This window comes from Lygodium microphyllum, chromosome 6 (genome assembly GCF_053477565.2).
Source record: "Lygodium microphyllum isolate KBCC chromosome 6, Lygodium_microphyllum_v1.1.10, whole genome shotgun sequence".
Lineage (NCBI taxonomy): Eukaryota > Viridiplantae > Streptophyta > Polypodiopsida > Schizaeales > Lygodiaceae > Lygodium > Lygodium microphyllum.
In genome coordinates, this window is record NC_141140.1 from 20,927,771 (window position 1) to 20,949,121 (window position 21,351).

Here is a 21,351-nt window from a genome sequence, read left to right on the forward strand (position 1 = left end):
ATGTTAGTGTACACAGTTCTTACCTTTATTGCATTTTTGTGTCTAAATTAAATGAGTAAGATGTGGATAAATTTCATATCAAAAGAGCACATATCTTTGATGCATAACTCAATGGGATAATGGGTATGTATACCACTAGTTGGAAATCCCTTTGGTCTTCCATGAAGCTATTTCATACACTTTTTTTTGTCTCTCTCTTTAGATTCTAGGCAAAGGAGTTGGCTTGTTTACACTTTTCACATGTTGTTCTAGCTTTAAAAATTCAAGATGCATCTCATTTTTAGTCTAAGTCATGTTGGAACATCATGCATATTTCGTGACTAAACATGTATAAGTGAAATACATATTATCGAAATATATGTGCCTTCTTTTTATTATACCAATGTCCTTTCCAATGTGGCCTAAAAGTTCATCCAAGTGTTATAAATGTATACATTAATGGTAGCTTGGGGAAGTGGGATCAATAAAATGTCTTACTTTACTAAAACCACATTGTTTTTATGTACACTGTGATAAGACACTTTATTAGTCATCACAATTGATTCGAGGTCACCATGTGATAGCAAGTGAATACATTTTCTTTTCTCCATTAATTTGGTCAAAGTGTAATGTTCTCAATGTTAGAGCTTTAAAATCAAAATCCAACATCAAAAGTGTTATTTAGGCCATTACTACATTTTTTCTTTGAAATTTCAACTTAACTGGATACACATGCTAACATACAAAGTTGCACGAACCATCCAATCATCAAAACATTTGCTTCAATGTTCCAACTTAATTGGACCCACATACCACCTTATAGGTTTGTGTGAAGCTTCCATTGATTCATTCATGTATATTGTCAACAACATGGGTAAAATAGGGAGATATGCAAACATGGTACTAGCATGAATGCTTGGCTCCAATACATATGAGGTTGAAAGTGGCACGATCACCTTTCTCAAGCCTTTAGAGGTTGCTTTTTACAAGAGTAGCACATAAAATTTTGGCCTCACCATCCATCTTTCAAAGGATCTACTTGGTTAAAATCAGAAGAATTAAAGAGGCTTAAATTGTGTTGGTTTTAGAAAGCAAATGATAAATTGATTAAGCTATGAAATATGTATGCAGTTTCTAAATGCAAAAAGTTAGCCCTCAGATCTTAGATGATTTCATCTTCAAGTAGGTTGAATTTGCTATTTTGGAGATTTGTGATGTTGAAGCTTCTCATAAGGGACAAAATAACGAATGGAAGGATGTTGCCAAGTTCCATTCTTTGTATAAGTGAGGGGATGCAGATGTGTTTCACCTATTTTGGTAATGCACAGTTATTAAGAAAATTCCATGTCAAAGGGGACTCAAATCCAAAAGTGGTTGATGCTCTTCATGATAATATAACTTGGAGACAAGCTCCATGGGGATTCAAGGGGTGAATGTTGATTGATTTTCTAGCTACATGGTAGATTATTACAGTTACATTGATAGAATCTATGTAGCTTGTTAGAAATCTAGTGCTATTTGGAGCTAAGCCTTAGGTATTGATTGATATTGGGAATCATTTTGAGGTGTTGTGGCTGTATCCTTGATTTGAGGGATGCATCTCCAAAAAAATGTAAGTGTCACATGAGTTTAGCAAAAGGGGTATTCTATTTGACAAATATGGGCAACTTTACAAGTTTACACTTACAAAGGGGGTTCTATTGCACTTTGAAAAATTCTAAATAAGTTTCTTAACAAAGAGGGGTTGTATTGTTACCTCATAACATATAAGTAGAGGTGCTTTTATAATACCCCTTGAATGCATGTGATATCGAAGGTTTCTCATTTGTGCGCCCAAGATCCTTGAGCTCCACAAGCACACACTCTAATGTGCGTTTACACACACACACACACACACACACACACACACACATGTAAATATCGAACAAGGATGATTAGAATGGTTGATTACATTCTTAACAAATAACAATAAGAATACCAAGAATAATAATAACTCAAGCAACATGATGATGATAACAACTACAAAAGTTACCAATAATAAGTAAAGAATGCATATCTCAAGGGAGCCACATAATCTTGAATGCTTCACACTCTTTTTTGTTTGACATGATGTTTGTCAATAAGTTGTGTGAAAGCCTAGCTTTTAGGTTTTATGTGCAAAAGTAAATGTTTTTTGAACTTGCTAAAAAACACATGTTTATTGCATGGCATAGTTCCTCAAGATGTGTAATAATGCACCACGAAATTTTGGCTGGGTATAGCTCTTTAATAAAAGGGAGATCTTCTCTAAGTCATGATATAATAGTTGCCTCTAAGAATATAGAATGGAATCTTGTATAGGGGCTTAATATGGCATACATAGTTCTTCTAAGGAGTGATTTGCTTGGGATAGAGGATAGTTGCCTAAAAGTTTCACAAAGGTTCTTGTAACAAAGAAGGCGATGCCTGAATGCATGATCATGTGAAGTGCATGCGGTCAACAATGAAGATTAGGTAGGATGGCTCGATTATACTGGTATCAAACACATCAGCCTATTGGTAGGGACATGGAGACTTACGCCGCTTGTTGAAGGAAAGCCTAAGGATCATGGGACAGGGGAAGGTGAGAAAGGATGCGGTGGGCGAAGGCGTGCAGCTGGCGGGGGCGAGAGGAGGAGAAGGCGGCGGCGATGGCGAGGCCGAGCTGGGAGGCGCGGGAGCGGGGGAGGGGACTGCGCATCAGCGCGCGGACGCCCGCCTCGACGGCCTTGCTCTCCATGGCGGGCAGGCGGAGGCCCGCCTGCCAACGCTCCACCAGGAACCAGGTGTTGGTGACCTGGTCCATCATGCGCGGCCACGCCAGGACCGGGACGCCCATAGCCGCGCTCTCCAGCGTGGAATTCCAGCCGCAGTGGCTCAGGAAGCCTCCCACCGCGCGGTGCGCCAGAACCCGCAGCTGCGGCGCCCAACGGACCACCTTCCCCACCAGCCCCTCCCCCTCCGCCGCCAGAGAGGCGCCGCTGCCCCCATCCGGCCCCGCCGCCCACAGGAACGGCTGCCCGCACCCCTCCAGCGCCGCCCTCACCTCCCGCACCTCCTCCTCCGTCAGGCTCGTGATGCTCCCCATCGCTATGTACAGCACAGATCCATCCTCCTGCTTGTCGAGCCATTGCATGCACTCCTCCTCTGCGTCGCACATCAGATTTGCCCCCACCGAATACCCTTCCGCTGATGATGCCGTCACTGCAACACTGTCACTAATCTTGTCGCCCTCGTCGCTATTAAAGTTATCGCCATCGCTGTTCCGCCTCATATATGCCGACGGTATCAGCGGGCCCAGCGCGTATATGCTCACCTCCTTGCCCTTCATGCGATCCCATACCTCCCCTTCTAGCCCCTCGGACGTGTTCACCACCACGCACAGCGCCCTCTCCAAGCACTCGAACTGCTCCAGCAAGTGTGACTGCAGCCATTGCTCGCTGTCCTCTCCGAATAGCGTTTTGAAAGGCAAAGCACAGAAGGGGATGTTGGGAATGCCCGGTATGGCGTTGCACAGGGGGCTGCGGGAGGAGGCCTCGGCACTGTAGACTGCAGAGACACACACACGCAGAGCAACAGCAAACAGTCACACAAGCCTAATTAGTCGTGATTGAACATCGCGGGAAATATCAACTTAATACCATGCATACGATAAGAAGTGGCAAAATCATGAGCTTACCTTCTGCTTTGAAAGGATTCAGAGTCGCCATGAGCTGCGGGAGGTGGAAGCTGAGAGCGAACGCGGCCAAGGAGTTGGTCCAGAAGGCGACGCGAGGGACGCGCCACGCGTCGGCCATGGATTGAGTCCAGACCAGGAAGGAGTCGGAGATGATCACCGGGTTGTTACACGTGTCAGCGGCCCTGTGGTCGGCCATGAGCTTCGGGAAGGCGAGGGTCTGGACGGCCTGCTGGAAGTTGGGGAGGAGGAGCTGCGGGAAGTCAGGCAAGTTGGGGTTGCGAGGGTGGGCGGCCGGGAGGCCGTCGGGGACGCCCATGAGGCGGATGTCGAGGCCTAGGTAATGGGCAACCCCCTGATCCTCCTCCCCCTCATGAATATGCGATCCATGGCGCGCCTCCTTCTGCTGCTGCTGCGCCTGCAACATCCTGTTCACCACGTGCTCCGTGCACACAAACGTGATCCGGAAGCCATACTCTGCCGCCAGCAGCTTCGACAGCTGCATCACCGGATTGATGTGGCCTTGCATCGGAAACGGGATAACCACCGCATGAGGCTTATTCACCTTCGTCATCATCCCCATCTCCCTCTCCGCATCATCAGAACTACCAGTAGCCATAGTACTATGATCACTACTCGCAGCTGCTGCTGCCAAATATGATACGCCTTCCTATCCTATCTATATATTATCCCTTCAACCTCCCGGCTCCCCGTGCCCTTGCGGGTCAACTATGAAGACAAGTTTCAGACGGATGCATCGACGCAAAGGCAAAGTCGTCGTCTGGTGCTTTGGAGTGTGGGCTTTGTGCCCATTGATGACGGCACTCGAGCAAGCGTTTAGAATTAGAGCAACTATTCCAAACTTGACCGCCACGTGCCAGTCAAGTTGGCGCTTGCCTTTTAGGTCTATCGAGGACGTGCGGCTCGAGCCCCGCTTCCGGAAAAGAGAGAGAACCACAGAAGCGAGAGAGAGAGAGAGAGAGAGAGAGAGAGAGAGAGAGAGCGAGCGAGTAACTTGTAACTTGTAAGCATTGTACAAGCTGCTTCGTCATCGACGTTTGGATCCTGCAGGCTGCATCATAGCTGAGGCAGTGATCAGGACGCGCTCCGCTTTTGACGAACGGTTCTGACATCCTTCTGCGCAAATCTGCCCAAGTACATTCGTGTCGATGGCTCTCCCTCCTACTCGTTTGATCCATGAATTCTCTCTCCGCAGTCGGAAAATAGGCGGGCAAAATGTGATGTGCTTTCAAGTGCGTGTGAGCTCCATACTCGTGCATGCATGCATGCATTATGTGCTTGTAGACAATATTATGTAGTTCAATATCTAGTCTGCATGTGTTGTTCCTGCAATAAAATATACTGTTCTGCATGTCAATATCTGCATGCAAATTCAGGTCTGTCAAGTGTCAATGCATCCTCTTGACATGAACAGATTAAAACATGACTAATGGACGATATTTCTCCAACAATGTTAAATGTCCACTCAATAGCTGTGCATTAAACTACCGACCTTCCATAAACACCTCAGCATGAAGTGCTTCCGCACTGTTAGTACATCAATATGTTGTTCACGGTATGATTGCAATACATTTTGGTGTTTTGCATAATTTCTGAACGCAATAGGCCCCACTAGTATCAATGCCTTTTGCTGGCATGATAAAATAAAATTGTGCCAGATAAAAACATGACCGTTCTGCATGCATCTACTTCATTCTGTGAATGCAATATGAGACGCACTCCATTATGGGCAGTCGATGTTGGCTGAATCGCAATGCTGTATGGACGGGCAACCACAGATGCCTATGCATTTCTGCATTATAACTGCAAGTTTAAGATTGGTTCTGTTAAAACATTTTACGTAACTTTGTAACATGCAAGCACAATTCTTTGTAATTCAATTGCAATTATATATCTACAAAGCTGATCAGACTGACCTTGTCCACCGCATATTTAAAGACCTTTAGAAACGTTCTCTGTATGCGAAGTGGGTTTTCTTTATTCACTCGAATGTTCCTTATGAATCCAAATTCTACAGAAAACATATTTATCATCAAATTGTATCGTTGCTCTGCGATCGTGTTTCCAACGCATTCCGGTTTTTAACATATCGTTATCGTCGCGTACGTAACATTGATCTATTTATATGAACGCCTAGTTTGTAAAAACGCTACTGCGTTTGCATATCGAGAGCGCTTATAATCTCCCAATACGATGCTTGCGTGCATCGAGATCCAGCCACTCATTACAACATGTTCGTGAAATTGCTGAACTTGCCATCCGACATACGCTGCTGATCTTGCGCTTTTATCATAAGGTTCATAATTAATGCTGACTGCAGTGATATGGGCGACTAAACAATTTCATTCAAATCCCGTGTGTTTAGTGGCCAAGTTTAGGGTACGTGGTGTGAAAGGCTAAATATGAAGATACATTCAATACTCAAAATTTGCTTTTTCCTTAATTTCATTCCATTGAAAACATGTCCAAGAAGCAAGCTGTGGCTACTTATTTATTCCGCTGTGTTGCTCTCCAATGGATCTTCTTCAAGCCAAGAAAAACCACATCATTTGCTAATGTTTAGGCCATTTAATCCCACCATCGGATATGGCATTTCGGTTCCCTCTACTGTTCTCCTATCCTAAAGACCACCACGAGGTTTCAAAGCCTCACATCCTCTTGTGCTACATCCTACCTTTGAGGCAGATCATGTAGATTCCCTCTCACCTCAGCACGATAGTGTGGACATAGTTCCTTTGAGCCAAGACCTTGATGAGGCATTTAGAGAATTCGAGAAGTCCTTGCTAAACTTCAGCCTTTTTAGGTCTTCCTTGTCCATTCTTCCACCTATTTTCGGCCTACAATGCAGCCAATAGTGTTCTTGCCTCCATTGACTCAGTGGAGGGTCAGATAAACCTCTCCAAGTAGTGCATTTGAGCCTATACTTTTGAGTCTCTTCACCTTTCATTCATCCATCGTGTCCTTTGCTTCTTTGACCATGACCTATTCAGTTTCTTGGACCCTTAGTTTTCCAAAGAAATGAGCACGATTCTTCCTCCCCTTCAATGGATCACGTTATTCCTCTTGCTCCCCACTCCTTTCTCTTTGCATAGCCATAATGTCATGGTCTCCTCTATTTAGGCCCCCTCTATGGCTAGTTCTTCACATGGTACATGAGGAACCCCTTCACCATCACCTAGGCCATCTTTGCACTCTAACTCTACAAATGTTGCTACGATAGCCTCTACACCTAGTGCAAGAAGGCCAAGATCTAGCAATGTAGCTTTGATCCTTGTTGCGGCCCCAAATGATGAGAATGTTATTAATCCCTCCTGCAATAACATAAGGTTCATTAGGGATTTTCATGCTACATGTCTTGTGCATGCATTTGTGGATGCATTTGCAAGGGAGTTGGATCTAAAAGTGGAAACTCGCACGATGTGCGATGGAGATACCGAGAGAAGGGTTTAGTGTGGTGACAAGGGACCACGTGTCATTGAAGTGGTCCCTCAACTATGGGCTGCTTTTAGAAAATACATGATTGAGATTGCCACATTCCCAGTGGCAAAAATAGGCAATGTATGATGGAGGAGGATGAATGAAAGAACGAGAATTTTAGCGATCTAAACTTTGAGTGCCATTTATTTGATTTCATGGAGCACTTGGATCCCTTTATGGATGTCATCGATTTTGATGATCCTCTAGGTTTTGAGTTTTTAATTTCAATGCTTGCATTATGACAAAGTTCCAAGAGTTTCTTTTTAAGTAACATTCTAACTCTTTTGTTTTTCATATAAGGAATTCCAAAATCTTCAGAGCCCTTCTGAGATATGGATCCCAATGCTAGGAACAACTCCTAGAATATATTAGAGTCTGGGGTCCCCAAGAAAGAGTGGAAGAGAGTATCTGAGGTCAATGCTGTTAGTCTCGAGGTTGTAATGATATCCTTCAAGGCATGGAGCTAGCAAAGGATGGATGTAGTAAGCGTCAAGGAGAGCTTACATGATACTGCAAGGGAGACTAGTACATTGGAAGCAGCAGGAGTTCTAGCTAGTTCCATTGTAGAGTTTGCTAGACTATTGAAAGAATGGCATAGGGATTCTACTTATATCACTTTGTATATAGCTTTCATTATGTTTCTCTGAACAAGATTCTCTAAGATTCCTTCAAAAATCAGAACAAATTAGCTTATTCTTGAGAAATGGTACAAAATCAACATGGTTATTTTACAAGAGGATCTAATTTTATGGAAATTTTAATTTTACTATACTTACTAATAGTATGGTTTTTAAAACTAGCTTAAACTTTGGCAATTTTATAGTTTCTATGGATAAGATTAAACATTGCTAATATCATGCACCCTAAAAGAATAGTCATTTGTAGTTCATATCTTCATAATTCCTCAGCATTCTAGTATGAATTGTGATTTCTTTCAAAATTTTTCACAGCTCACGATTATTACATATATTGTTCCCTTCAATAGGTTGAGCACTTTGGTACAAAATCATTTATCTAACTAAACCTTTCTCATGGACTCATAATTTTATAAACATAAGGAAGTTATGGAAAAGCTATTTCTCAAGAACTTCAACACATAAAGACATTTTATATGGATACTAAAGGTGCATTATACTTTAGGCAACCCTACTCATTGCCTTTTATAATGGACACCAAATAACATTAAAAAAGAGCCTTAGTTGCACTATTAACTGTAGGAAATAAATTTGATAAAGAATACATGGAGTATATTTAGTTACTAACTCTGATTTCCAAAATTAGGAGTCAAGTTATATAATATCTCCAATAAAATATCTAATATTTTTCTATGTTAAGGTTGCACCAAACCAATGATGGGATGGATGCCTCTTCTCATAAAGTAAATATACCAATTTAAGTAAGTCCTAAATTTAAAGGCTATGTTTGCTCCTAACCTTAGCCCTAAAATCAAGGAACCTTATGTCTATTCCTAGCCTTAACCCTAAATCTAATCTTTACCTTGTTGTTGATAAAGGACCTTTAACCTTAACACTAGTTTCTAGCATAATCCTCTTTTGCTTAAATTTTTCCTCCTAGTATTTTGTTGTTATCCATTCTCTTTGTCAAAGCTATACCTAAATATCACTACAAGGGAATGGGGCAATAGCGACGCCGATTAGCGACGGCGGATATCGGCGTCGCTATAGTGACGCCGCAGGGAAAAAAAGCGCGGCCGAAACCAGAGCGCCGTTTTCATTTTCTTTTGTTCGCCTTTTGAGAGCGAGAGCGAGGGAGAGAGCCAAGGCTTTGTGAGAGAAGAGGAGGAAGAGACTTGCTGCCGCCGCCGCCGCCGCCACCGCCACCGTCGTTGTTCGCGAAGGAGAGGAGGAGCCCTCGTTGCAAAGAGAAGCCGCCCACGCTCGCCATATCTCATTGGTGAGTCTCCCTCTCTCTTTCTTTTACTTGTTGAAGGTTTAAATCGTTCTCTTTTGTTTGTTTAGGAGAGGAAATGAAAGAGAAGGAGAGGGAGAGGGAGAGAGAGGGAGAGAAAGAGAGGGAGAGGGAGAGGGAGAGGGAGAGGGAGAGAAAGAGAGGGAGAGTGCATTCTCTCTCTCTCTCTCTCCCCCTTTTGCTTGTTTAATGTTTAAATTACTTTCTTTTTTGCTTGTTTAGGAGAGGAAACGAGAGAGTAAGAGAGAAAGAGAGGGAGAGGGAAAGAAAGAGAAAGAGAAAGAAAGAGAAAGAGAAATAGAGGGAGAGGGAGAGGGAGGGGGAGGAAATAGGAGAGGGAGAGAAAGAGAAAGAGAGGGAGAAGGAGGGAGAGTGCATTCTCTCTCTCCCTCCCTCTCCCTTTTGCTTGTTTAATGTTTGAATCACTTTATTTTTTGCTTGTTTAGGAGAGGAAATGAGAGAGAAAGAGAGTGAGAGGGAGAGGAAGGGGAAGGAAATGAGAGAGGGATAGAAAGAGAAAGAGAGGGAGAGTGCATTGTATCTCTCCCTCTCCCTTTTGCTTGGAGGATGTTTAAATCACTTTATTTTTTGCTTGTTTAGGAAATGAGAGAGAAAGAGAGATAGAGATGGAGAGGGAGAAAAAGAGAAAGAGAGGGAGAGGGAGAGGGAGAGGGAGAGGGAGAGGGAGGGGGAGGGGAAGGAAATGAGAGAGGGAGAGAAAGAGGGAGGGGGAGGGAGAGGGAGCGAGGGAGAGGGAGAGGGAGAAAGAGGGAGGGAGAGGGAGAGGGAGGGGGAGGGAGGAAATGAGAGAGGGAGAGAAAGAGAACGAGAGGGAGAGGGAGAGGGTGAGAGAAAGAGAGGAAGAGAGGGAGAGGGAGAGAAAGAGAGGGAGAGGGAAGGGAAGGAAATTTAAGATAATATACGTATTGATAATGGTATGCAATGTTCTTTGCATACGGCCACGTACTTCATCAAAATGAACCCAAAATTATTGTTATAGAAGAAGAAACCCTTAAATTGAGTATAGGATAATTTCTCTCAGGTCTTATGACTATGAGTAGAATTGATTGAAATAAATTTTATTACTATAGTTATAAAATTTCATAGATGGCGCGCATTAATTTTAAAATGGATTACTTATACTCAAAGCCGAGATATAACAAAAAATTATCTACCGGGACAAACAAATCGTTGAGCATGATACAAGGCCGAGATATAACATCGGAAAATCTCTCAACTACTATATACAATGCAAGGTTTATGGTCAACTTGCAACTTGACGTACATCTCCATAAAGCTATCCATTTAAGCCTCGTTTGTTGTAATGTAGATAAGATGGCAAACGAAGAAGGTCCTATTGTTCAAGACCGCGAGTCGTATCTTAATCAGCGTGTCCCATGTCCTTGCTCTCAATGCAAGTTGGCAATTAGACGAAAACGCCGATTGTCTATAGAACACGTACGACGATTTGGCGAGTTTCAATCTGAGATCATTGATCAGGCGATTGCAGATTTTCAGCAAACGGTAATTTGAAGTTAGCATTTTTCATGCATTGTACTCTCAAGCTAATTGAAAACCATACACAATAAGATTGGGTCTTGTTGGCAAATTTTGTATCCAGGGGGGTGATGTCTCGACCCAAGGGGGAGTGCACCCTTTGCGGCCAATTAGAAGAGTTCGTGGACATGCGATGGATGGATTGCAAGAGCCAATCGACCACTCACAAGGCCCATCTATACCGTCAATGCCAGAGGAGACAGACAACCTTCCCGACTTGCCTACAATCTTGGAGCCTGAGATGGAGGCAATGATCGATGCATTGATTCCCATGGATGTTGAGACATCTGACCCGCTTAGAGAGGAAGCATCCATACCATTATATAATGGGTGCCGAGTATCTCGGTTGAAGACATTGCTTGCACTCTTAAGTGTGCAAGCAAAATACGGTTGGAGCGATACGAGTGTGACTGAGTTATTCAGGTACCTTGCATACAGACTTCATTGTTTTTTTTTAAATAAATAGTATTACTGCAAACATGGATGGATTTTTCAAGGTGTTTTATGATTTTTTCAGGTTATTGAAATATCATATATTGCCACCTGCAAACACCATGCCTGAGTCTCGTGATGATGCGCGACATGTTTTACGGAAGCTTGGCATGGACTACAATAACATCCATGCATGTATCAACGACTGCATATTGTTTCGAGATGAATACGAGACTATGGAGACATGTCCAAAGTGTGGTGCTCATAGGTATCGACAGGACTTGCAAGGGCAGACCATCCCTTAAAAAGTCCTCAAACACTTTCCGCTCATCCCCCGCATAAACCACATGTTTCGCACGTCTGCCATGGCAAGCTTGACAATGTGGCATGTGCAGAATAGGTCCACGGATGGAGTGCAACGAATATCAGCAGATTCGCGCGCATGGAGACACATTGACTCTACCTTCCCAGGCTTTGCGCGAGAGCCAAGGAATCTTCGGCTCGGTCTCGCCATGGATGGTGTGAACCCATTCGGTCTGCGCTCGACTTCTTACAGTGTGTGGCCTATAGTGCTTGTCAACTACAACATTCCTCCATGGCTTTCTACGAAGAAAGGACATCTCATCCTTAGCTTGCTCATCCCGGGCCGCTACAAAGTAAAAAATATGGACGTGTATCTTCGTCCATTAGTCGATGAGCTTAAGATTTTGTGGGAGGAGGGGGTCACGGTGCAAGATATGAGCAGGCGCGATGGTTGGCGGTCAGCCAACATTCGAGCCATTCTCATGTGGACGATGCATGACTTTCCGGGATTGGGAGAGTGCTCAGGTGAGCAGACCTTTGTTCTTGCCGGTAATATCTATATTTTATTTCATTCAATCAAGTATTCACTAGGTCGTGGATCGCCTTGCAGGTCTCGTTACCTCAGGTTATCATGCATGTCCATTGTGTGGGCCACAGTTAGACTCCCGAAGGTCATGAACCACGAAGAAGATGGTATATCAAGGACACGCCGCTTTCTTGCCGGAGGATCATGAACTCAGGGAAGGTTTTCTTGGACGACCTCCAGCACGTATGAACGCTGCAAGCTGGTACGAGTTGAAAATGGTAAACCCGGAATCACATCCAAATGGAATGCGACGGCTCTCAGTTTTCTACGAGTTGCCATATTGGACCCACTTACAGGTCAACCACTTGTTGGATCCCATGCATATTTTCAAAAATGTGGGCAGCTTGCTATGGGACCACATCACAGGAAAGAGAGACACTATAGGGTCACGAATGGATTTAAAGGAGGTAGGTAAGATGGAGGCGCTTTGGCCGCAGTCGAGTGCTAAAGGGGGAGTGCAGCTTCCTCGCGCTCCCTGGGTTTTGTCTACCAAAGAAGAGCGCATTGTGAAGCAAGTAATCAAGTCTATCCGCACTCCGACGGGTATGATGCGTTCTCTCAGGTCCGCATTTTCTAAAGATGACCAAATGTCTGGGCTAAAATCCCATGATTGGCATAAGATATGTCAGGTTTGTGAACAGAATGGATTTTAATTAGCGTGGACATTTTGAAATTTGAAAAGTGACCATTATTCTTAATGCTTTCTCATTTGTGGCAGTTTGTCCTACCGATCGCGATCGCGGGATGCCTAACTCCAGAAATTCGCGGGGCCATTTACAAGCTATCGACTTTGGTATAATGGATCTCACAAAAAGAGATTAAGATGTCCTCTATTGAATCCGCAAGGCGGGGAGCAGTTGAGACGGTCTGTCTCTTTGAGAAATACCTGCCCACTAGCATGCTCACGATACAAGTTCACCTTCTTGTGCATCTTGTGGATGAAGTGGAGATTGCTGGACCTGTCCATACGCGATGGATGTTCTTCCTGGAGCGCTTCATGAAAACCCTGAAAGGCTTTGTGCGACAACGAGCTCGTCCGGAAGGTAGCATGTTGGAAGGTTGGTTGGTGTCAGAGGCGTTAGTGTATATCTCACAATGGCTACCAACTGTGGAACCAGACAATGAAATGCTATGGACGCTGAAGGACGATGACAGGCTGACTGGAGATATGGTGGTTGGAAATGGGGTAGAAAAAAGAATGGATGCCTCAATGGAAGAGAAGGTGAATCGCTTTTGTATGTTGCACCATGCCTCCATGGAGACGTGGCTCGCCAAGTACCAGATTGCAAGGCAAGATCGAGAGGAAGCGCGAGCTGAATTCCGATGCAGTACGCATCACCGACCGATTCGATATCCCGAAGGCATGGAGGAGATGCCGCGGTTTATGTCAACACGATGGTTGCATGGAGCCTTGACTGCAGCATCCAGCGAAGGGATAGAGGTCTCAATGGAGGAGTGGGAGTTCTCGAGGGGATGTAATCCAAAGGTAATGAGGGGTTTAGAATGTGTCGTATCTAAATTTACTTGCTACAACTAATTTGAGTGTTTCAATGTGCAGTACAAAATATATAGTGCAGCGTGGTCGCGCGGACGGCATTTTCGGGTGGAGTGTATTGACAAAATGCGCTCCACAATGGACTGTGGTGTCATGGCAAGGTTTGAGCAAGAGAGCCGGCGACGAGCAACGGATCCGAACACGGTTGTGGATGAGATGGAGTATTTTGGGAATTTGCAAAGTATTATTACGGTGGATTACCGTAGCTTCTCCATGATAATATTCGATGTGCAGTGGTTCAAAGTGGTACTTGGAGGAGCTGGTGCAACAGTTCGACGAGGTCCATCTGGATTTCTCGAAATAGATTCCGAAAAAAAATGGATGGATTTGCGCGACACCTTTGTGTTGTCGGCCCATTGTGAACAGGTACAACTAGTCATTTGCTTGCTAATTGTAATACGACATGGTTTATGTCACAATGGTTTGAAGATGGTTTGTAAGTGTTTATGAACATGTAATCTTCTATCCAAATCCCCGACAACCTCGATGGTGGTATGTTATACCTTCAACTCCTCGAGGTGCGAGAGTATATGATCAAAGCGATGTTCCAGGCATAGATGAAGAAAATATGCAAATAGAGGGATCGAAATTACAAGGGGTGGAGGCCACCGCAAGCTTGGAGCACGCATCGGCTAACAATGATGGAAATACAGAAGTCGTAGAATTTTTTGAGAACGAGGCAGACTCGTTCTTTTGTGGTGACATGTCTATCGACCTTCCAGTGTATGCAGAGTTGTGTCAGGAGATTAACATGGGACCATAGAATACTTCATTCTTGGAGAATTGTATTACTCAATTCGTTGTTTAGATCTTCCATAAAGGTAGATAAGATATGCATTTTAAGAGGGATTTTTAAAAAATGATTTATATTAATGTGCTTTGTATAGTTTAAATTGATTATTCTAACATTATTTTTTATCCGTGCAGGTATCGACATTTTCAGGATGAGTCGAGGGATGAGCGATGAGGAGTTTCAGGAGATGATGGCACGTATGTCTCCAGATCAGCTCGCGAGATTCAGAGAGATTGCAAATCAGGAGCTGTCTCGTTCTTCGTCAGGGCGCTCTGCTAGATCAGCTTCAGCGCGATCAGATGCTTCAGCTTCGAGCATACGATCTCGACGCTCGCGACTTGGGCCAGAGGGAGGGACTGCGACTGCAGGAGGATCAGGGGGGTGCTGCTGTGGAGACACGGACGTGGTGTCTCCGTCTCGTCGTTCAGCTGGAGCTCGGTCACCTCCAGGATTTGTCACACCTGTGGGGACGTCCACTCCAGTTACTCCGGCTTTTGCGCAGCCGTCGGCAGATGTCACGCCTTTTGGTGGCACTCCTTTTGGTGGCACCCCCTCTGGTGGCACTCCTTTTGGTGGCACCCCTTTGAGTGGCACTCCGGGAGAGGGTACCCCCGTCGGTACACCGGATGTTCAGGGGTCTCCTGGATATGCCCAGGAGCGTGGACGGAGATGGGAGAGGGCCCATACAAGGCACACTCCTAGGGATTATGGATACCTAGTGGATGGCAGGTCAGGAGCCATCATCATGAATGATGAGGGGAGGAGGGTGATGGCTCGCATGAGGGAGTTGTGCCAACAAGTTTTTCGGCACAACGTCCTGGATCATTGGAGGAACATATCGGAGGGGAGCAAGGAGTACATAGTAGCATCCTTGCACGAGGAGTTCCCGGTGCCAGCCGCAGTGGATAGATTCTCTACGGGCTGGATGATGGATTGCATGCGTGCATACATGTCACATAGACGATCCGACGCACACAAGGCAATCAAGAGTGGGGCTCCAAAGCCCGAGTGGTTAGATGCAGACGACTGGCGCCGACTGAGGGAGGAGGCTACAAATTCGCCAGGACGTTGGAGTCAGCAGCGGGAGGCGGCGAGGGCACGAATCGAGGCCGGATCGGTACATCATCTTGGGAGTGGCGGCCACAGGACATATTTGGAGGACTTTGTAAGTTTCTCTTTTGTTTTGCTTATTTGTTTTTTTGAGATATTCTTTGTACTGACAATCATGTTTCTAACAGTTAGCATTTTGTTTTCTTTGCAGCACTCCATTACAAATCGCAATCCGCAAGGCCTTGAGACTCGATATGCAGAGAGGCACGGTCTCAGATCATTGATCGACCGATTGTATAGATGCGGCGGCCCAGTAAGTCACTCATCTTTCTTGTCCGTAGTTACCATGAGATATTTGAATGCATTATTGTATGGTGGATTGATATGTTGTTTCTTTTTCTGCAGAATCCGTTTGATGCTCCTTTACAGCGGGAAGAGCTTTCGGGGGACGACGATTTGTAGCTCGCCATTGGATCCTTAGAGCTCACATACCTTTAGTTTTTAGTCGCCCGATCTATGTAGACATTTTCTATGTATTAGTGATATTGTTTTATGATTGTACCAATCGCATTTTATGCGATATCATGTATTTATTTCATCTATCAGTTTTATGATTTCAGTATACATTCTTTTTGTTTGCAAACGCTTTGTATGCAGCAGTGCAGAAACTATTTTGTATGGCTCTCATACATCACACATTGCTATATGTCTGCCCTGCCACAATTTTTTTTTTCTCTGTTACCGTTGCTATTTGCGTCGCAAATTTACTGCACGCGTCGCTATTGTCGTCGCTATCAGCGTCGCAAATTCTTTGTAACCGTCGCTATATAGCGACGCATATAGCGATGATTCTATGGCGTCGTCAATAACGACGTATATAGCGACGTATATAGCGACGCATATAGCGACGATTCTATGGCGTCGTCAATAACGACGCTTTTTGCGACGACGGGGGCAAATTTTGTTGTTTATATTTTCGTCGCTTTAAACGTCGCTATAAGGTCTATATCTTGTAGTGTATGTAGCAAAATAAGGCCACTTAATTTCATCAAAGAAGGTAAAAAAACATTCAAGAAGGGGTGATAGACCGACCACATTAAATGCAACAGAGAAAAAAAGCCGATTCATTAAAATAAATATGCAAGGACAAAGAATGTGGCTTGGTTGAGGAGCTTTTCCAATAACAAGAGAAAATACTTACAGAAATACGAAATGCTAACTAGTAGCTAACATGTCATTTTGTCTTTCCTAGAGATTTGACTATTGGAAATCCACATGTAAGGAGCAAAGTACACATCTTGAAAGAGATCCACCATATATCACACACTAGCGAGATAAATGTACATTGTTGGTAGAAGATCAAGAGCAAGAAGTAAGAAGTAGCAATAAATGTGATGGAGTGACATGAATGATATAATGGTGAGGTCTCTTGTGGCAATACTAGAGGTGATAGTTATGAGATTGGTCATTTGCTTTGGTTAGCCAAAGTACTGATAGTTAAGAAAGATGAGAATTCAATAAGAATCTATTATTTATAGATGCATTGGTTTTGAATGAGGCATAAGCATGTGCTTGTAGGAAAGTAAAAACTACCCATAATCAACAATAAATATCAATACTTGAAGAAAGTGACCAAAGATTAACAAGATAGAAATATTGCTATATCAAAGTTTATGAAGATAGAAATATTAGTATATTATTTACACCTTTAAAAAATTGGACTATGAAAAAGTCAACTATCACAACTCTAAAGGAAAAAATTCCTAATCCACACAAACATGATAATGATGATTATTATAAAATGAACTTAGAAGGAGCAGCTACATTGGCTAAAGACTTGGGAAAGTTGAATCAACATCTATATGAAAAGAATGCAATTGTTGATAGTAGAGAGGAGGGTGGATCATCTAGCTTAGAAGTGAGGGGGATAGACGTAAGTTACAAAGGTTGTGTACTGTAAGAGAATGATGAACAAGTACAAATACCTTGTAATAACAAAATTCCTTTCTTTTTTTATATTTCATTGTTGAGAATGCCATCATTTTTACAAGTAGTGCAAATGTAATGACCAATGAAAAATATCATTATCAAATCTATAGAGTCTCATTTTAATTAGCAGGTTTCACACGACGAATGAAAACTTCACTTTTCTCGTATGGTTCGATTTTATTTTGTCTTCAAAAATTGGGGTACCTTTCAAGAGGATAGATCTAATACAGTATGAAGGATTCAGATGTCCTCATATCCTTTTTTGAAAGCATTGACTAAAAAACAAGGAGTTTTGAAAAATTACAAGACAAATGGGTAAACTTTAAGGGATTCTTTCAAAAGATTCCAAATGTTTCCCCTAAGAGGAAATATTACCCAAAAGGTTTGCAATGATGTTTTTAGGGTTATATTAATTAAGGATGTGTGTGATAAGGTAATAAACATTGGCAATGATATCTTTGAACGAACTTAGATGCACTGGTTTGTAAGTTTGTTTCTATTGTAGGAAATGCCCACATATAGTAGGTGCATTCAAGATAGGGTTGAGGAGAAGTCACTAAAGAAGACATTAGTGGAGGCAATACATGAGTCAATAAAATGGTGAGGAAGGCAACAAGAGATTGTATGAAAACTTTCGAGGAAGTAGCTCTAACCGTGTCAAAAGTGTTGGTATTATTGCGACTTGTATTGGTAGATGGTTATACATAGGATTTAGCTAATCTTAATATGTTCAAATTGTGGATGCATGTGGTCATAGGCTACATGTAACTCTATGGCTTATACATTTTTATATGAGACATTAGTGAAAAGATGTTTTGGGATGTTGTTGCTTCTTTGGTGCAGCATCCTCACTAGATTGGAGCCTCCTCTAGAATGGTCTAGTGTTGTGCTTATTGTTTTATATGAAGTGTTCACAAAGCAGAGTTACTTGGACAAAGAATAGGAGCTACTACAATATGTAAAACTATTTCTTCAAAATACATATTTCAGATGTAGCATTAAGGAGTGTTATGTATTACATGTATATGAGATGCAATAGTAAACAATTTTGTGAGACTTACATGGTAATGGTAATGGTGTAATGTACATGCTCCTTATTCTAATTTAATATGGTCCACTTGAAACTTTACATAGGATCGAATAATATCCTAAACAAGATGCATATGATCCCACTATTGTATAACATTAAATGGTGCAACTTACATACATATCAGTACTAAAGATGTAGGGACATTACGAACCACACATAGGTGCAATGGCGGACACAAACATGTAGCAACCTCCTCTCAACACCAATGCCAAGTATGGATAAAACTCTAGATATCATGGCCATTATACAAAACAATGTCTATTCAAAAAGCATTTAGACATTTTATAAACCTAAATTGGTAGGGAAAGATTGAAAAGATTTGGTTTTGAAAAAAATTTTAACTTTTAAAAAATAACTTTTCATAACCTAGGTGTTTAGCCAACTTCAATGAATTGTAATTTCCTTATTCTTTGAAAGTCATAGGTGGCCCCATGCCTTCATTGTGCCCATAAATGCAACAATTAGTTTTGTACATGTAATTTAGATGGTTTTGTACTTACTATAAAGATACATGTACACACTTGCATTTGACCCTTAAGAGAACAATATAAAATATTCATTTAACTTTGATTGACCCATGTGGCCTTAAGGATAAACCAAAAAGAACATCATTATACATGGAGAGACATGGATCCTCTATACAAAAGGTACCCTAGGTTAAAACGACACTTGCTACATGCAAAGTCTTGGGATATTGATGGTAAACTCAATGAAGAGTTCACATATACCCTTGCATGTGCATTGATTGTAATGGGTGTAATTGTTGCCCCATAGCATAAAATAATACCTACTTGAGATGTCTATAGTTAAGAACTTTTTTCCTCAATGAGTTTGATTGGTCTGGTATCGCACAGTCTATTTCCAATGATGTTTAAGCACGAGCAATGTGTTAATACTAGCACATGTAATGCTTAGATGCACTAGTAAATAAGATTCTAAATGAGACGCAAACCTTCAGAGTTGTGAACTTTCAAGTTTTTTCAAAGAAGCATGGTACGTTCAGCATACAATAAGTATAACTCGACACTCCCAGCCTACATTCTCCTAGTGCTCCACACTAGTTTTAGGCTGGTGCTTCACACTAGTTTTTCTAGCTGGTGCTTTGCACCAATGTTAGTAATAGTTAGGGTACTTTGTGTCCTAAGGCATGCTTCATGTGGCAAGAGGGTGTGTAATCACATCATATGCCCTCTTGATCTTTACAAACTCCAAGACAAATGGTTGGTGCCCATAGTATGCATGCATTCAAATGCAATGTTTAATCATGAAACTACAAGGTATGAGCCCATTACATAATTCGACATAATATGTAAATGATGTAAATATATATTGATTCTCAAGGTGAGCAAAAATATATGCCATTTATGTTTAAGGAAAAAGTGAAACTTTGTAGGTCAAACCACATTAAATTTGCAAAACTCATTAGCACCTTTAATTTTTTCTCACTATAACATGAAGTTGATATTATTAGCATAGTTTCACATATATAAATGTGAGGCAAGCCAAGTATTTATCCAAGTATTGGTGGCTCTACAAACATCAACATAGCTACACCATTGGATGCAGTGGATTGTAATGTCATCACCAATTTAATCATCTCAATTGTTCAGTGAGTCACCTCCTATCAATTGTACCATGAGCATTTAATCATATGCACATTAAGGCTCCCTCCTCCAATTGTTTGTCATTTAGATAGATTGTCTCTCTACCATTTTGTAAAAAATGTTGTCACTATTATTTTAAGTGAGCCTTACATCATTTAAGGATCCCCTTCCCCTGCTTGTACATAGTGATCGCTACCCATATAAAGGCTTTCTAATAAACATATACTAATTCTAATGATCGCATGTCAAGTATTGAGATAAATTACTAAAATAATGGCTTAAAAAGAGTTGCATGCACCATTGCAATAACATAGCTTACCATATATATATCATACAAATTGTCTTATGCAACTATAGTTTGATTATGCTCTCATGCATCTAGTCCAAAAAAAGACATGTTTACTTGTTCCATTCATTTATGTATGGTAAGAGCATGGCACATTCGTGTCCATACTCTCATCTCTTTTTAAGAAACGTGCATTGACACATATAAAAGTTCTGTTGAGGCCTACAAATTTTGTGAGACTTCCTAGTTTTTGAGATCCCAAAGCTAAGGTATAACATGGCTTACTCTAATAAACACTATAACATTTTAAAGTAGCGTTTTCATTAAATGAAATGAACTATTTCTTTAGCTCGCACTAACATATTTTTAAAACATTGTAATGTTTTAAATAGATTTATTTGGTTTCCTTTTCCCATGCCGTGCCACATAGGCTTAGGTTCAATATCCTTGGTTTGGGGTACCTAAGCCTAACATTTAGTTAATTTATAGAAAATATAAAGGAGCATAGAAAAAATACATTTTCCACTAAAATATAAAATTTCTAACCTTTCAATATTGGGGACATTAACATTTAAATAGATGCTTGCATATGCAAGGTGTTTATATAATTTTTGTGAGAAAAGCATTGCAAAATTTTTAAATGAGATTAATGCAGTCAATTTGGGTTCAAATTATGCAAGAAGGCCATTGCCTAACAAATTGGCACTACAAAGCCATAGCTACACACAAAAGGAAAGTTAGATATTTCCAACAATGAGCATGTGCTTAGTGGTTGCATTATGGTCCACTTGTACATCTGAAAGCAAATTGTATATCATCATCATCTCTCATTAGATTCATGCACTCCATCAAAGAGGTATAAACTCATTCTACATCCCTAGACTATCCTTCCATAAATATTTCATCATCCCAGGTGAAACTAATGGTGCATAGGATTATCCACAAGTGGACCATTCAAATCTAGCTGCCTATCGGCTCTATCTCCTGAATCACCTCATGATTAGTT

The 21,351-nt window shown here is 41.9% G+C and overlaps 1 protein-coding gene across 1 annotated transcript; it reads right to left on the reverse strand.

The window, feature by feature from the left end:
• Positions 1 to 2,031: 2,031 nt before the first annotated feature.
• On the reverse strand, positions 2,032 to 4,471 carry LOC148034363 (7-deoxyloganetin glucosyltransferase-like). The gene is made up of 2 exons (XM_087679308.1): positions 3,677 to 4,471; positions 2,032 to 3,546 (listed from the first exon to the last, which is right to left on the reverse strand). The coding sequence occupies exons 1-2, from the start codon at positions 4,290 to 4,292 to the stop codon at positions 2,558 to 2,560; spliced, it is 1,605 nt and encodes a 534-aa protein (XP_087535434.1). The 5' UTR covers positions 4,293 to 4,471; the 3' UTR covers positions 2,032 to 2,557.
• Positions 4,472 to 21,351: the final 16,880 nt, after the last annotated feature.

Excerpts from the sequence above, each read along its gene's own strand:
- LOC148034363 (XM_087679308.1), bottom strand. The coding sequence starts at position 4,292 with ATGGCTACTGGTAGTTCTGATGATGCGGAGAGGGAGATGGGGATGATG. Across the intron at positions 3,547-3,676 it reads GAATCCTTTCAAAGCAGAAG|TCTACAGTGCCGAGGCCTCC; the intron begins GTAAGCTCATGA and ends GTGTCTCTGCAG.